Source organism: Rousettus aegyptiacus, unplaced genomic scaffold, assembly GCF_014176215.1.
Source record: "Rousettus aegyptiacus isolate mRouAeg1 unplaced genomic scaffold, mRouAeg1.p scaffold_m13_p_2, whole genome shotgun sequence".
Classification (NCBI taxonomy): domain Eukaryota; kingdom Metazoa; phylum Chordata; class Mammalia; order Chiroptera; family Pteropodidae; genus Rousettus; species Rousettus aegyptiacus.
In genome coordinates this window covers 64,669,340-64,687,790 of record NW_023416295.1, presented here as the reverse complement: position 1 = coordinate 64,687,790, position 18,451 = coordinate 64,669,340, and the positions used below count along the sequence as shown (strand labels likewise).

At 37.7% G+C, this 18,451-nt stretch overlaps 1 protein-coding gene and 1 long non-coding RNA gene across 4 annotated transcripts in view; one reads left to right on the top strand and one right to left on the bottom strand.

The window, feature by feature from the left end:
- Positions 1-600: 600 nt before the first annotated feature.
- LOC118613620 lies at positions 601-3,996 on the bottom strand. Its single transcript, XR_004955558.1, has 2 exons — positions 3,853-3,996; positions 601-1,750 (listed from the first exon to the last, which is right to left on the bottom strand). It is a non-coding gene; the product is annotated as an uncharacterized LOC118613620 (long non-coding RNA).
- Positions 3,384-18,451, top strand: part of EPC2 (enhancer of polycomb homolog 2) — a 103,442-nt gene continuing 88,374 nt past the window's right edge. The window contains exon 1 of one of the 3 annotated variants that reach the window (XM_016151135.2): positions 3,384-3,804. In XM_016151135.2, the coding sequence (XP_016006621.1) occupies positions 3,652-3,804 (153 nt within the window). In that variant the 5' untranslated portion in view covers positions 3,384-3,651. The remainder of the gene's footprint in view (positions 3,805-18,451) is intronic. The other 2 variants (XM_016151136.2, XM_016151137.2) reach the window with 2 other exon arrangements.

Genomic DNA, 18,451 nt, shown 5'->3' with positions numbered 1-18,451 from the left:
AACAAAGCTTTGTTGGTACTGGGCTCATTCCTGGGGCCATAAGGGGGAGGAGTGGGGATATAGTTCACATACCGACTCAATTAACTTTCTATTGGTTTTGCTGAAATAGAGAGCCAATTAGAAAGAACGTGACATTTATGAAACTCTGAAATAGTTGAATAGTAACTGTTTACCAGTTTTAAGGTTCCTTTCAAAAAGTAATTCATAATTTGGAAGCTGCCTGTCCTGATCATAGTATGGGGAAATGGAAACCGGAATATCCCAATTCTTACAGTTACTTGACTGGTATTCTAATTTAGATAACATTTAGACAGTGGTTTCATTTTTGATATGGCTTTAAAACTATATCTAATTCTTGAGTTTTTATATATGACACTTGCTTGGCTTAAATGCATGTCACTGGGAATTGGTCCAGAGCATATTTGAAGTAGACTGATTTTAGGATGACTGTACTCAGCGCATTGTATATGGAAATTAATATTAGGCTGCACAATCATTTGAAACAGTTTTGATAAAGACATTTTATAACAGGATCTACTTCAAAAGTTAGAAAGATATTTTTTGTTGTTATCATTAACAAGTATATGGGTATTCGATAAATAGATTAGAAATAAACTTTATTAAAAAGAACATTCGTATACAAATAGAAGCTCCTTTCCACATGTGAAACAGAGGCATTCTGGTTTGGGCACTGAATTGGAAGCCAAGAAAACAGAGGTTGTGTCTCACTTGAAAAGTGTATTGTGTTATTTGCCTCCAACTGTTTTATTCCCAGCTCTGTAATCACTGCCTACAGGGCAAGAGGAAAATGGAGATTTGGGGAAGAAATCTGTTACATGGTCAAATAAAAAGAACAGCAAAACAACTACTACAGCAAAAACCTGTTCCTGTAATAGAATTTCAGGTTTCAAAAGTTTCTTTGAATTGCTTTAATTAGTTCTAAAATTCCTGTGCCCAAAAGTAGGAAGCTGGAGAGCAGGGTAGCCCATAATAAGAGCAAATAGCAGCAATGGCTAGGTCGGATGACAGGCCAATAAGGTATGTGTACTCTAAGCTGGAGTGGAGTGGGGTCAGTATCATTAAATCTCTCTAAGGACTATTATAAATCGACGAATATTTATTAGGCGTCTGCTAAGTGTGAGGCACAGAACAGAGGGTTTAGTGATTAACAGAGATGATGTTCCTGCCTTAATTGAGGCTATTGAATCTCTGGGTTTTGCACTCTATTGACTATTGGATAGTAGGCTGGACTGCTGAGAAAACAAGAATTTTGGAGAAAAGCTAGACCTGGATTTGAACCCAATTCTGCGAGTTATTAGTGTTGAAACTTAGCAAATTATCTGTTGGATCCTAATTTTCCTTATTAGTAAAATTATAATATTTCTTCATAGGGTTATGAGAATTAAATGAAATTCAATTAATAGATAATATAAAGTACCACTATAAAGCTGGTATAGATACACAATATATCCTTTCTTGAGAAAGAGTAATGATAATTGTAGGGAATAGAAAAAAAGCTATCCTTTCTGAACCTGAGAAGTGCTGGGCACCCAGATAAAAGCTTGGGATGATTCATTTCTTTAACCACCTTCAGGCTTGAATCCAGTGTTGACCCCCTCCCAACAACATCTTGTTCTTCCTTGCAGAGAACTGGAATTGCTCCAGAGGGTAGCACTCAGAACAGGACATGCCCATAAGCTTGAGGAAGGTATTGCTTACAAGAAGTGAGTCACAGCATGTCCATTGTTTCCTACAAAACAAAGTAGATGGAAATTACTCAAGTCCAGCTAAACAATGCTCAAAGTCTCCCTGGGCCAAGAAGGTTAGACTATTTAGACACTGCCCCAAAGTCCATGTCCACCATTTTGCTTTCAAGGGGGGAGGTGGGGAGAAAAAGGAGGTGGAGAGAAAGAGGAGGAGAAACAGGAGAAAAAAGGGAGAGGGCAAAAATGGATAAGGAAGAGGTAATGGAGGAGATATACAGTTTTGATATCATATAGAAATGACTGTAGGAATAAATTTTTTTGCTTCTGGACTTGAGTGAATCATGTACTTTTCTCTAAACTAGGCAGAATATTTATCAATTATTAGAAAATGGTACACATTTCCTAGGGATTTTGTGAGAAAATTGTAATGAAGACACCTGGCTAAATGAGGTTGATGTCAACAATAGTTGGTACTTTTGTGAGTCAACTTGATTTACCCTCTTCTTTAGAACATTCTCTAACCAGCTCAGGCTAATGTAATGTCTCCTTTCTCTGATTTCTCACAGCAATTCTTGACAGTACAACTTATTTGGTAATTAATCATATTCTAGTGTCTTGTGTCATCTCCTGTATAGTTTTTTTTCAAGTATCTACACCTTTTTTTCCTGCTGTCATTTATCCTTCCAGTTTTTCAACCATTTAGGTTTCTTAGTTATTCATCTTTCCAACCGTCCTGCCATGAGGGCAGGAACTTTATCTCAAACTTCTTTGCGTCTTCCACGGCACCTAATATTTTACATGTATCTGCCACTGCGGAAATGTGTGCTGTCTTCGTTAAATTTTATAAGTTCAACTTTTAAGAACTCCAATATTTTTGAAATCAGTGGAATATCCATCACCTACCAAATAACTATGGAGTTTGGGTGACAGGTTCAAGTGCACTTGTTGCATCTGGCAGCCTCAAGCATTAACCCTTACTGCTGCCATCAGCATCCTCCCCGCCGAAGGCGAGTACGAGCAAAGATGCCTTATCTTGGAGAGCTCTTTGGTCAGGTACTAAGGAGAAGATGGGGGAAGCGGTCAGGGACTGCGTGAGTGTTTTTCGGGACGGGCGACACCCGGCAGGTCTGCGCCCCTCTGAGTGGACAGACAGAACGGACCTTTGGCACTTCCCGGAGATGTGAGAATTGGAGGATGAGAATTAGCCGGCGCAACGAGGGGCCTTGGAGATAAGCGCTTTATGAGTACGGGCTCGGTGGTGGCTGTTGTGGCCCTGGCTATCGTCTTCCATTCTCGCTCAAAGACTTCTGCATCCTCGCGAATTTCGGCGCGGCTGTTGTGCCCGGCGCCTTCCTCCCGGGCGCCCAAAGAGCGGGGTGTCGGGGCCGCGAAGGCAGAGGCGCACGCTCGGAGGCGCGAGTTAACCTGTGCACCTGGCACCTGCCACAAGGCGACAGCGCGGGTCGCCGAGCGGAGGACCGTCGCCACTCGCTCTCCCCAGAGCGGCCCGAGGCTGAGCACGCTCCCGCGGGCCGGCCGCGCTGCGGAGAGAGTGGGTGGGCAGGCGAGGGAGGGGAAGGGAGAGGAAGGAGGGAGGGAGGGAAAGGGCGAGGCGCGTCCCCGCGGCGGGGGCGCGCTCTCGCGCGGGCTGCCGGGATCGCTCGCCGCCGCTGTGGTAATGTCCGCCATGTTGGCCATGGCGCAGGGAGCGGATCGGGCGGGCGAGCGGCGGATCTAGTGTGTGGAAGCGGCCGCGGGCGGCAGGGGGCTGTTTTCGGGCGGGGTGGGCGCCCATGCTGTGGCCGGGGGCAGTGAGGAGGAGGAGGAGGAGCGGGCCGGCCGCGCTGCACTGAGGAAGGAGGTGGAGGAGGCGGCGGGAGTCCTCCCCCCCTCCCCACCCGCCCCGCCGCCGCCGCCCGGGCTGTTCCTGTAAGGCGGGGAGACAATGAGTAAACTCTCCTTCCGAGCGCGGGCGCTGGACGCCGCCAAACCGCTGCCTATCTACCGCGGCAAGGACATGCCTGATCTCAACGACTGCGTCTCCATCAACCGGGCCGTGCCCCAGATGCCCACCGGGATGGAGAAGGAGGAGGAATCGGTAGGGACTCGAGTGTTTATTACCCCCCCTTCCCTCCTCCCCCCTCACCTTTGTCAGTCGGGCCTCGCCATTCACAGCGCGTTTTACGCTCGCTGGAGGGCGCCGCTGCCGCTCCAGCGCATGGGATCCTACGCTGGCGGAGTAGCGTAAACCCTCTCGGCCGGCGCAGCGCCCGCCCGCGGCCGCCATGTTGTTGCGTCCCAGTGTTGTGATTAGCTCGCAGCGCCGCTTACGCTGCCGTAAGGGGGCCTTGCCGTAAGCGGCGGCCGGGAATGGCGCAGGGAATGTTCTGCCCGCACTTGGCGTAGGGCCTCTGTTTACCTTTTCCCCGCACCGGGTGGGGGTGGTAAATTAATGAGCGAGGGATCCTTTGCCTAGCAGAGATTTTCTTTTTTCCACTTTCAAATTTAGTTTTGCATTGGGTTCTCTTTGAAATGACTTATAGAAAGTAAAGTGCTTTCAAAACAAACATATTCCTCCTAGCGAGGGAATCCTTATTCCCCAGCCTGTGGTGGTGCAGTGGGATAAAGCAGTGCAGCACTGCGGCGGGCGAGGGCCGGGGCGGCGATTACCCAGTGGGACGTAGCGTTAGAGAGCCGCGGACCCGCTAGCTCGGTGTCCAGGAACGGGACATCTCTGCTTGCTTACCCGAGACGGCGCCCGCTCAGTACACAGCTTTAGAAAGGAACCAGCGATGTTCAGCAACGAGTGTCGGTGCTGTGTTGTCCCCCGCCGCTTCCCTGAGAATTGTCATCGGTGGGGCAGGAGGAGTCTTTTAGAAGTTTGAGGACCTAGTGCGTTTAAATTGACAGTTGCATTTTTGATAATATAACCCTTTTTGACAAAAATGCTGTTTTTTCCATCTTATGGGTTAAATTTTGCATACGGTTGAATTTCATCTGGCTTGGCAGTGTTTATGACTCTGGAGTGGTGTTACTTGCGTGCGAAGTTCATAGTAACTGCACCCTCAAGAATTTCTTCAATGAACCTGCAGTCCCGCCTTATTGTCAACCCCGAGTGTGCGTGGATTGGTTCTCTTGCTTCTGTGAGTTGTCAAAAGAAGGCTCAAGGTTTCTGTGATTGGTTTTCTCTTTTGACTGTTAAAATTGCAGGAAATGCTTTTATACCTTTGATTGGCTGCTGGAGTTTTGAGTTCATTATATTACCTTGTTATTGCTACTTTCTGCTGTGATTTAATCACATTTCTCTTTGGTGTTTGATTATTTGTAAGTCTTGCACTTTAAGTAGAAAACGAATACGGCCGCCGTATCAGGATGAACATTCAACCTTCACGTTCTTTTAAAATAAGATGAAAACCCAACATTTACGCTGAAAGTTTAGAGCAAAGTCTTATGTGAAAATTCTTTTCGTTTCTTGAATAAAATTAATTTCTAACAGCTCAGTTTTTCGTGGGAAAGATAATATAAGAAAGTTATAGTATGTACAAGAATTAATTGAACTTTAAAAAACACAACTTTGGATTCTACAAAGTTAAATTTCTGTTAATATTATATTATGAATTATGAACCAAAAAGAAAGGTGGCTTCTGAGTTTTAAAGTGTCAGTATCGTACGTAACTACTTGGATCCTATTATTTTGGTTTGAGAAGTACTTAAACCAAGCAATTTGTTCTATGATGAAGTTAGCCCCTGGAAGATATGGCTTCTTTTTGCAAAGAGTGATCAGCATTATACTTTGTTATTCCTTTAGTCCTTAGTTTGCCACATATGTATTTTATCTGAATTTAAGGAGAAAACTTGCAGTTTAGTTGCCTTTTTAATGACGGATTAAAAATAAATGCTTAACCCTATTACAATTTTGTCTTATTAACTATTTTTGTAAAACTTGTGATCTTTAATCTCGACCATGAGTACTAAAGTTTAAGTTATTTTCAGAAGCCTGTTTCAACTGCTCAATTTTAGGAAAGAAGAGATCCACATTCTGATAGGACTGGACTTGTAACCCAGGACTTTTTGACTCTCTGTCCTGTCCTTTCTGCCTCTTTAATGTTACAACCAGAGGTTCTTAAAATCAAAACTAAACTAAGTAATGATAGTTACGATTTATAGTCTAAAGTCTTTTGCTTCCCAGAATGTCCAAATTAAGTTCTAATATTTTTTTAAATTAACATGTGAATTAGAGGACTTGTGCTTGCATGAGTGACAGCCAATTCATTGCTTCTGGTCTTATCTAGAAGACTTCGGTTATTAAGCAGAATTATTTGTTCATTTTTAAAAGATGTTTTGCCTTGATAAGCATCAGTAAAACAAATTTCACAAATATATTCTTTCATATGAGTTGTATTTCAATTCAATTTCTAGTTACCTTTATAAATATTTTTTAATCAGAGACTCGGGGTAAACAAAAAGAAGAAAAAACTTTGTCTGTGGATTTAAAATTGTTGCTCTGCATTTCTAAATTGTCCACACTATGACCATGACTCCTTTTCTTCTTCATTGGCAGAATCCTTTGACTTTATTTTAAAGCCTTCATGGATATGTCGTCCCACTCCCCCGCCCCTGCCACTCTGCTGCCCCCAATAAGGACTGCCCCTATGTAGCTATTGGACTACCATTAAACTTGGTTTATACAGTCATTAACTCAATTTTGAGTTACATTTTGATAATGCCTGGATGAGGTAATCTAGGTGTTGTTTGACTTTGCTATGACTTTGCTAACACTGTCATCACTGAGCATGCCATTCTCTTAGTTCTTTCTTTTCTTCTGAAACGCAGGCATCTTTGACTTTTCTTACCTTTCCTTATTTTCATTGCTTTTTGCCTAAGGTCTGCCAGTTGGTATCTTCCTATAATTTGGTCTCTGTAGTGCTCCTTATGACACTTAGTCTAGGTCAGATACTGGAAATTTATGTTTATTTAGAATCTAAACAGTCGGGAAGATCAGATGATCAGTGGTTCTGCCACCTCCCCATGAGTTTGTATAGTTCGTATAGTTTGTATAGTGGTAGTTAATGTTTTTAATATCTGCCATTTTTGAAATACTTCTTGTGCCACAGATACTGTGCTAAGAACTTTACATATATTAATCGTTTTTAAATCAACTTTTTTGAGGTATAATTTACATACAGTAAAATGTACCATTTAATGCATAGAGTTTGATGAATTTCGACAAAAGCGTACACTGATGGAAACAGCACAATAAAGATATAAAAACATTTTAAACACCCAAAAAGTTCCCTTGTGCTACTTTGCGAGTGCCTCTGCACCAATAGTTCTAAGCAATCACTTATTTTCTTTCTCTCATTATACATTAGTTTTGCCTTTTCTAGAATTTCATATAAATGGAGTCATATGTTTTTTGTGTATGCTGCTTTTTCTCAGCATGATGCATGAGAATTCATCTTTGTTGCATATATCAGTCCATTCCTTTTAATTATTGAATAGTATCCCAGCGAATTGATAATACTATAATATATTCATTCTCCTATCTGTTGTTGCATATTTGAATTGTTTCTGGTTTTTAGTTTTCGTTTAATCCCAGTAACAGCCTTTTGAGATATTATTGTTGCCGTTTTATAGATGAAGAAATTGAAGGATCTCAGTGCTAATAACTAGCCAAGCTAGAATTCAGACTCTTGCTTGTAATGTCACAAAAGCCCATTCTCATAACCTAGTGGTTATGCTTCATATTAACTTTTTATAAACTCTCAAATTGTCTTATGAACAATTATTAAGTTAGAGTTTGTGTAAATAACATCTTTCTATAATTTGGGGGACCGTTAAAGATATTTTTGATTTGATTGGAATATTAAATTATTAAGAAATTTAGTTTTTTATCACTTAACTTTGACTTTGGCTCTTCAAATTTTGTCTGTGTTTTTCTTGTAAGTCTTTTTTAACTTTGCTTCTTTGTTGGCACCATTATGTTTTTATGAGTTTGTTATCCTATATAAGAAATTTGTGAGAAACTATCCTATTTTATTATTTAGATTTTTCTCCTGTAGAATGTAATCTGTGAAAGGGCAGGGGATCTTTGCATGTTTTGTTCATTAATATATTCCAAGTGCCCAGAACTATGCCTGGTACATAATATATGCTTGATAAATGTTTCTTAAGTACAGAATGAGCTTTTGTTTCTTTTTTCTATACCAGGAGCTAAGTTTTTGTGAAACACTCTGTGTAAATTTTTCTTACAGGAATTCTTTTTTGGTTTCTTTCTTTGGTACTGTGTGTACCTAAATATTAAATCTTTTTTTTCCCTGTTGAGTCCGAGGCTTTTTTAAATACAGAATTTTTTACACCTAGGTATGGTTGTAATTAATATTTCTTATGTTAATTACCCCTCATAGGTGTATGCAGATTTGTGTAAGATGTCTCTCATACTAGAATGAACCAAATCTACATGAAGTATGCAATTCTGTTTTTTTTTTTTTTTAAAGAAAAAGACCTCTGATCTGAATTGATATTCCTCTTCTCATATATGTTGGTTGCCTACTTTTTGTCATTATCTTTTACATTTTAAGTGATATATTTTTTTAAATAATTAATTTTTTATGGTGACATTGGTTAACGAAATCCAAAAAGTTTCAGCTGTACACTTTAACAGTAAAGCATACATATATTTACACTGTTTGTTCACCTCCCTTTAAGTGATATTTTGAATGACAGAATAGAAATATATTTTGTCTTTCTACTGTTTCAAAGTTATTTTTGACACTAATATGTTTCACAATAGAAGGGTCCGGAGAGCATATAAAATGCAATTTTGTAAGCTGATATTGTAAAAACATTAAGTGTTTATTCTTTCAACAAAAGCAAATACTAGCCAGGTATCATCTAAGTGCCAGGTATTATCTAAATAAGATATTGGGTAACTATTTAAAGGGGCCTGTAAGTCAATATGTGTAAAGCGGTATTCTGAAGTGTTAGGATTAAAAGAATACAGATCTTAAGAGAATTTAAATGAATCATCGAAGTCAAAAACATCTGGGAAGTTACCAAAAACTGCCAGGTTAAGTCAGCCTGACAGACATTCAAAGAGCATTAGAGTAAGTTAAATGTCATTGTTTGTAAGAGGAATAAGAGAAAACTTACTGGAATGCAAAGAGAAGGCAACTTGGAGAAAGATTAAACAATTTGGATTTTCAGGTTTGGTTGTATGGTATATGTTGAAGCAAATACTTGGGTGCAGGAATATTTAAAGCAAATTCTATGGATGTTAAGTAGACTAAAGAAGATTAATCTTCCACGTTTTATGTTTTTTAATCTATCTTGTCTAGCCTTCTTCACCTACTGACCGAAACTTGAGGAGGGTAGCTGTCGTTTCTGAGTATGTCATTCTCTTAGCTTTTTTTTTTTGGGAGGGGGGAGTGGAGGGGTGGGCATGCAATTGGCTTTTACTTTTTTTCCCCTTTTGTTCTCTGCTGTATCTTCAAAGATTGTTTACACTAGAAATTCTTTAGAACATGGAAGGCATTCATTAAATATTTGGTGGTTGGATGAATAAAAATTAGAGTGGTGGTTAGGTTGAAAAAAAGGTAGAAATATACCAGATTACCAATAGTTTTGAATGTTAGGCCCAGGAGTTTGTAGGATGGTGTAGAAGAAAGCATTGAGGTACGAGTGTGAAATCTGTTTTCTGAGTTTTAGTTCTGTTGTTGAGTGACTATATGATCTGGTAAAGTTGCCTACCTTCTCTGAGCCTCAAGTTGTTCATCACCACTGTCTCAGCTACCACTTATTGAGTGTACATTAGTGTGTTGAGCATGTTTCAGGCACTTTGTTAAACTCAGTAGATGGTTTAGAGCTCATTATATGGAGGATGTGTGGGTGCTGTTATTTCTTTTCCAGAAGAAGAGGGAGAGGCTTTGGAAATTAAGTATCATGCCCAAGGGTACCCCTTCCTAGACTAGAACATGGTAGAGCTGATATTTGAACACAGGCCTTATGGGTGATTGACTCCATGGCTCTTATCTTCGCCATTATACACCTCTATCTCTGAAATGAGTGGGTTGAGAACTAGATGGTATCTAAGGTTCATTACATCAGTACTGTTTTATCATTTATTATCCCATAGGCATGGAAAAGTCATTAAAAGTTTTTGCCTTGGGGAATGATATCATGAAAGAAACTTTGTGGTGAATGTCTTTTGTAAAAACAAAGTTTAGATTTTTTCTGTATCAGTTCTCTTAAAAACGAGGCCTAAAAACATTTTACAGGTTGGATCTTCAGGTTGATTTCAAGTAACAGAAACCAGATCTGGTTTCTTTAAGATTCCCGGGGGTTGTTTTACAGACACCAAGGAAGGGTTAAACGATCAGGGTTTGGGAAGGCTGAGAACCAGGACAGTTACGGGCCTTTCAGCAGCAAGCAACCTCAATGACACTTAACTCTTGACAATTCCCAATCTTTTGAGTAGTAGTTTAGGGTAGTAGTTAAGTGAATGTGTTCTGAAACCAGACTGTATGGGTTTGAGTCCTCTGGCAGGTTAATTTCATCTATAAAATCTTGGGGGTTTTGGGAGAATGAATTGTAGTGTGCTTGAGACAGTTCATGGTGTGTATTAAGCATTCAGTATAAATATTAGCTGTTATCATTCTTGTTATATATATTTTTTTCAGTTCAAAATTCCAGATTCCTGAGATAGAGAGTGTATTAGTTTGGCTTCCATCAGGTATATTTCTACCTCCAAGCCTACCAGTCAGAATGGAAGTTAGTATACATGTGCTATTAAGGGCTACCCTCCTGAGACTGGGGCTTTAGCCAGGGAGCTGCCTTGAGAGATTTTCTGGTGGGTATATAACAACATAATCAAAAGGTATGGAGTTAAATTGTTTTAACCAATGGTTTGACCCAAGATGAATTTGTATACTTAGTGTGTTTTTACAAACCTTAAATTTGTAAGATGTTTTAATGAGATTGGAATATTTTACATGTCTTACATTTTTAAAATGAAATTTGGATTAAGGACTATAAAAGAAGTTTCCAGAATCCTTTTAAAGAAAGTACACTCTTTACGCTTACGCATCTTCAGAGTAGTAAAGGGATGAATTTTATGTGACCTCAAAGAAACTGTTTAACCTTCTGACCCTTAGTTTTCTAACTTGTGAAATAGAATTGAACTGAGTGACCTTTAAAATACCTCTAAAAATTACTGCATCTGTGAATCCACATGTCTACCTCCTGGGCATATTATCCAGAATGTTAATCAGGTGAATAGAACAAATGAGAGACTAAATGTTAGGAAAATATTAATAGGTAAGGTTTAACTCTAACGCTATTGCAAATGCTGTCAATTTGGTTGAGTGAGAGAGAGAGAGAGAGAGACAGACAGACAGACAGAGAGAGACAGAGAGAATGAGAATCAGTTATATTTATCCACCCTCTGACACTAACTTTTCCTCAAGACCAGTGGAACAGTCCACTCTGTATGTTTTGAATATGGTCATTTCCCTTGCTTTCATGAAATTTTCTTTTACTATCTTTACTACTCTTGTTGTTGTACATGTTCTGAATTTTGGCATACTTTTAGCCCCTAATATTAGTGTATTCTAATTTTCTGATATTTCATATTTCTGTCTCCTCCCTCCCTCCCCTTCTTCCTCTCCCTCTTCCAAGTTGTGTGTGTGTAAGAGAGAGAGAGAGAGAGAGAGAGAGAGAGAGCGCGAGCGCGAGTGTACGCGTGCGCGCACACACAGGTGAGATAATAGACACATATTTTCCCAGTTAGACCAAATGCCTTAAAGAAGGTATCATGTCTTTGTTTTACGCAGCACAGGCTAGATACTTACCCAGGCACTTAAGTGATAGAAAGTGTGTAATACAGGCATTGACCATGATGCTGGCCCTTGGAATTGAGTTTGATTGTCACTAAACATATAGCTCTGCTTCTTCATTTCATTTTAAGTAGAATTGGGGTAGAAAAGTAGTAATGGATGCATAGGGGCCAGCCTGGGGAGGAAATAGGAATAATCCATAAAGTAGATCAGTGTAGGTAGTAGAAGGTCCTTCTTGATTGATTTCATCTTAAAATTGATCCTTAATTTTTTGCCTTGTCTGCGCTTAAATGGAGCAGAACTTAAGCTTTGCTTACTCCATCATGTAGGACTTGTTCCTTGTGGAATTTATAGTAGCCACTTCCAGATTCTTTTTAGCACTATTTCTGTGTATCTGCTTTTAGATTTCTTTTTTCTTGTCAGCTAGTATTACTGTGCAGTCTGAGGAATGTGGAGTGGAAGAGTCAGCCTGTCTGCTATATCTATCTTTACTTCCAGCTTTCTTACTCTCCCTTTTGAGGGGGGAGGGGCACAGGCAAAGAACGTGATGTTGTTGGTTGGGGAGTTGGCAAGCAGTCCTTAGTTGCACTACTAATTTGATGAAATTGTTGGAACTTTGAAATTATGACTAAGGTTCCAGTCCTGGCCTCTGTCACTTTTCCTCTGGGCAAGATGAATTACATTATTAAACAACATTTCGTCATCTGTTTAATGAGGAGTGTTTCAAAGATAACTTTTTGAAGATTAATTTTTTTTGTAAAGACTTAAGTCAGTGCCTTATACAGGCAATTTTTTTATTGATAATTTTTAGTTATACAGGATAATAAATGTGAAGGAATATGGAAGGTAAAATATACAAGAGTATATCCATTATTCTGTAGTATGAAATTTCACATTTTTCTCCTGCCAATTATATATATTTTTATATTTTTCAGACATGAGCAAATTGATACTCTATTTTCCTCCTTCCAGCTCTGTTTCCTGGCAGAGCAGTTAACAATCAAATTGATTTTTAAAAAGTGAAGAGTGAAAATTAACAGCCAAGAAAACTAAATCTTAAGCTAATCCTCAGAGTAATAATTAAGTCTTGAATACTTGGTAGTTAAATATTATATTTGTTTTTTAAAAGCGATTTTTTTTCCAGATTAGACAAATTCGTTGGTCATGGGAGAAATAGGTTTTAGTGATAAAAATTTGTTCAGTGGGTGGTATCCACTAAAGAAGCAAATGAAGAGACATTCTAATATACTGGTGACTCTAGGATAAACACTTAAGTTTGGAAACTGGAAATCATGGTACTGAAGAAGATAATGCTGCCATATGTGTGATCCTTGAGATGGTTCTCAACTGGAATGTTTTGACATTCAGTTTGTAGTTGGTTGTATGGGGCTTTCACAGGCATATCAGGAAGTTTATTAATCTCCTGTCCACTAATTTCTGGTAGCATTCCAGTTTTCCGTAACCCCAAAATATTCCCTTTCTCAATTTCCAGATGGGTGCTGTTACACTTGATTTGATAACCATTATTCCAAGGCTTAACCTTTTTTATGACTGGACTCCTGTGGCTGTCTGGTGAAACTCCTCAGAAGGATGTTTTAAATGCATAAAATAAAATCAAACCGATTATATTGAAATATACTTATCAAAATATTAAAACAGTTTTTAATTTATTAGCAAAGAACAAGATCTAGAGGAATTGGGTCTAATTACCTTAAATTTGAAATAGTGATGAGTATTAAGCAATATTTTGGCAGGTACAATCATTGTAACATGACAATGAAAAGATATATGATTTCTGTTGTATTGCTAGTCAAAAGTATTACTGGTACTATTATGGTCTGTTGCCTACATTAGTAATCAAAGGAAATGTTAAATTTGTTAAAAGTTAGTGTAATCAGAGAGGATTATTTTCTCACCTAAGTTCATGGATCCCTCATGTCTTTTCTGTGAATGTTTTGGGGATCTGTGACCTGTGGCTCACAACCCCTCAGGAGAATTTCTGTGGCCCAAATGGCGATTCTATTCTTGTGTCATCCTTGTCCCAAATATATAGTCAGGCTACAGATTTTATTCTCAACATTATACAAAAGATGTTACTATAAACAGAATATCTGATTTTCATGTCTAAGACATTGTCTAGCTTTTTTAAATTAAAAAATAAGACCCACATGATTTAAAGATAAAAAATTAATAACAAAGTATTATACATAAAAAGTAAGTGTCCTTCCTTCCCAGTGTACCCCAGACACTCCACAGAGGCAGCTGTTAGCATCGTGCACATACACTAGAAAATTTCTAAATGTTTTTTATTCAGTGAAGTGGGCAAATATTACTCTTGTAGTATTCATTTATAAGTGAGTGATATGCGACCTTAGAGTTTGTTAATCTAGAGTCATAAAATCATTTTGATTTTAAATTTCTTCCCTTTAAAATCTCTGAGGAATTGAGAATTGGCAAATTGTAGCTTTCTAATGGATTGTTTGTAGATAGCAAACTTTAACCTGTTGTTCTCATGTGGGAATTTGGTTGTCAGTAATACTTGCACTGTGCATAGTATTTTTCTTTATTTTTCTGTATATAAAACATATCAAAGTTAGATGAACTAGTAAGTGACTTGTCTCAGTGTTTTTCCTCTAACAATAATTTATGGTCTTAAATAGCAACTTGAGTCAGAGGAGCAACAACAGGGTACCCTATTGAAGAAAACTGTCCTTTGTCATGTATCACATTGGTAAACTGGATCTTTTATACAGACTATAATCCCACACTTGCAGTGTAATTGTTTGTGACGTTTATTCATTTAGTAAACAGCTCCATGAACACAGGGACTGGACTGTCTGTATTACCTTTATGTTTGTATCCATCATCTGGTACAGTGAATGACATATGGTAGCTGCTTACTAAATATTTGCTGACGGAATGAACAACACCTGTTGTGTACTTTTAAATTTGTTTTTCCTTTCTTTCTTTTTTTTTAATTCTTAGTTTTATTATGGTGACATTGGTTAACAAAATCCAATAAGTTTCAGGTGTACAATTCAACAGTAAGGCCTATATATACATTGCAATGTGTGTTCATCATCTATAGTTAGATTTTTTTCTGTCACCACGTATTTGACCCCTTTTTACCCCAATCTACCTCCTCCTTGCTCCTCTCCCTCTATCTTCTGGTAACCACTAATCTATTGTCCATGTCTATGAGTCTCTGCTTGTTTGTCTTGTTCATTTGTTGCTTTTAGGTTTATATCCCACATATAAGTGATATCATGTGGTTTTCAACTTTTTCTATCTGGCTTATTTCACTTAGCATGATTATCTTGAGGTCCATCCATGTTGTCACAAATAGCAGTATTTCATATCTTCTTATGGCTGAGTAATATATTCCATTGTATATATGTACCACAGTTTCTTTAGCCAGTTATCTATCGTAGGACACTTTGGTTGCTTCCATGTCCTGGCCACCGTGAATAATATTCCTGTAAACATCAGTGTGCAAATATCTTTTCAGATACGGGTTTTCAAGTCTTTGGAGTAAATATGCAGTAGAGGAATTGCTGGATCATATGGTAGATCAATTCTTCGTTTTTCGAGGAACCTGCATACTGTTTTCCATAGTGGCTGCACCAATTAGCACTCCCACCAGCAGTGTATGAGAGTTCCTTTTTCTCTGCATCCTCTTCAACACTTGTTATTATATGTCTTGTTGATAACAGCTATTCTAACAGGTGTGAGAGAGTATCTCATTGTGATTTTGATTTGCATCTCCCTAATAGCTAGCGATGTTGAGTATCTTTTCATGTTTCTTGGCCATTTGTATGTCTTCTTGGGATAATTGTCTGTTCAGGTCCTCTGCCCATTTTTTGATTGAATCATTTATTTTGTTGTTGTTATTTGAATTTTATGTGTTCTTTGTGTATTTGGCTATTAGGCCCTTATCGGAGGCACTGCTTGCAAATAAATTTGTCCATTTGTATGGTTGTCTCTTTACTTTGTTGATGATTTCTTTTGCTGTGCAGAAGCTTTTTAGTTTGATGTAGTCCCATTCATTTATTTTTATTTTTATTTCTTTTGCCTTTGAGTTCAAATTCGTAAAGTCCTCTTTAAGTCCAAGGTCTATGAGATTAGTTCCTATGTTTTCTTCCATGCAATTTATTGTTTCAAGTCTTATATTCAGATCCTTAATCCATTTTGAGTTATTTGGTGTGTGGTAATAGACAACAGTCTAATTTTATTCTTTTGCAGGTGGCTTTCCAGTTTTCCTCTGCTGTGTACTTTAGACATGGAAAGAGATGTGATAACTGTCTTCAAGCAGCGTAGAGTCCCATAGAAAAGAATTATACACAGATATCTCTGTATGAGGTTAATGTTTTATGTGGAAGATAAAAATGATATTGTGAAAATTTGTGTTATAGAGGACATGATTTGAACAAAAGTATATATGAATTAATGTAATAGCTAATTGAGCATAGCATACAATTAAATTAATATTTACAAATTAGTTTTGAAATTATTTCCATATGCCAAATGCCATGAGTTTGTTTGTTTGTTTTAATAGACTCATGTCTTTATTTTTCATATTCAAAGTGTGTGATAACCAAGAGAGTTGTTAGAGGGTTGAAGGAATTTTTGTGATCTAATGTAAATTCACCTTTTAGGACAAGCAGACTCATGTTATGAACAGTGCCTGTTTACAGAATTCTGAGGAAAAGAAACTTTGTTATGGAGGATGATCTAAAGAAATGATACTCCTTGATTATTATGCTAGTAATATGCAGATTTTACTTAAAGTACAGGGACCACTCTCCATAAAGAAGCTACTAGGAAGAAGTTTGTCTCTACATTATAGATGCTTCAATGGGGGTAATAGTAACAGTTAACCTTCATTTTTATTTGAAATAGTTCATCCATTTTAGAAGAATTCATCAGAATTTTCAAATTTTCTCCAAAAGAAATACAGGATTTAGGTCAGTGGTTCTCAAACTTTGTCATGCATCAGAATCACCTGGAAGGCTTGTTAAAACACTGATCACTGATCACCATTCCTAGAGTGTAGGATTTAGTAGGTCTGGGATGGGGCCCAGTTTGTTGCATTTTAAACAAGTTTCCAGGTGATCCTGATGCTGCTTGTCTAGGGACCCCACTTTGAGAACCACCATTTTAGTGGGGAGAATAGTGGTTCTCACCTAGGCCACACATCAAAATGTCTGGGATAATTTTCTAAAGTATTTTTTAGACTTTACCTGAGATTTAACACCCAAATCACAATTTATAGGTGATTTTGGTACAAGGTAGAAAAAAAGGATTAGCATTTGTGCCTATGATCCCTTCTTGTATGCCTTGCCATTTTACCTCTCCTTTCAGGGTTTCTTTTCTCGTGCTTTCAAACTTTTCTGGCTGTGACACGTGTGTTTCTGTCTGTCAAGGTGTATTTAATTTTGTCACACACATGAATATACAGTGGATTTTCATTTTTTTTCACTAGTTATATTCTATAAAATTGCCATGGATAGTGAATTAGTAAATACTGAACCATTGCTCCTAGAAGAAATTAAGGGTTAGGTTCCTGTGAGACTGTGGTCACATTTTCATCAGCCAATCCATGCATGCATAACCTTATTTTACATACATTTCTGTTTAAAGATACTTTATATTATATGTATTGTTGATTGACTGAACTTGAATTTACAGTAGTGCGTTGTAACTGGTGCCTGAATGAAACTTGCCTAACACACCATATCTTCTCTGTGAGGCACATCGCAGCCATCTTGTACTGAGGATGTTAGCACTACATTTGGGAGCGATGTGGGGAGGGGCATAAACGATGAAATCATTTTAAAATGATAAAAACCTGGCACTAAATAGAACATTAAGAGGACAAAATAGAAAATTTTCAGTTCTTTAAAAATGCTCCTGGTATTTGAATTAAAGTTAAGATGTTTTCTTCCTCTCTTGGGTTCTTAATTACCTCAAGTTTTCTTCCAAAACTTACATGGTTCATTCTAGTATAACTGCTCTGCATATCCAATTTTTTCATCCACATAGTTATCCAGGTATCCAAACACCATTTATTTAATTAAAATTATTGGGATGGCATTGGTTAATATAATCAAATAGATTTCAGCCAGTACCATTTTCAAAAATATCTTTTCTCTCTGGTTTAAGATGCCACTTTATTATATTTTAATTTTCTTAGGCATTTGGGCCTAACTTTATGTTTTGTTCATTGTGTAAAAAATTTGCTGTTTTAATCACTAATCAATTATTATTTCATTATTTTATCTTTATATATTTATTTTTTTTAATCTGGTAGAGTTAATCACTTTTTCCATTGTTATTGCTTTCTTTTTTTCAGAGTTTTCTTTACTGTTGTTTCCTATTTATTTTTTTATACGAACTTTATAATTATTTTGTCTAACGCCAGGAAAAAAGTTGGTGTTTTAATTGAGACTCACCATACATTTATAAATTAGCTTATAAAGATTGACATCTTTGTGGTGTTGACTTCCTATCCAAGAACATGGTTTATCTCTTTATTTGTTGAAGTCTTATATATCTTTCAGGAATACTTTTCTTATGTTAGTTTGGTGCATTTTTGCTTAAGCTTATTCCTAGGAATTTTACCTATTTGGTTGCTATTGTAAATGCTATCTTCTCACCCATCATACCTGTAATTTGTTTTTGCTTGTATTTTAAAACACTATAGATTTCTATGTGTTAATATTATATTCTGTGACGTCATTGTTATGTAATTGGTAATTCACTGGATCATCACTGGCTTTCTTATCAGTACATTTTCAGTGGTTACTTGGAACTAAGAAAGATCCTCCGAGTCACCTTCCACCTTCACTACCATCTTGATCCATCACCACCACCCGGCCTTCAGATGTTAATTGCAGATCAAGATGGTCACCT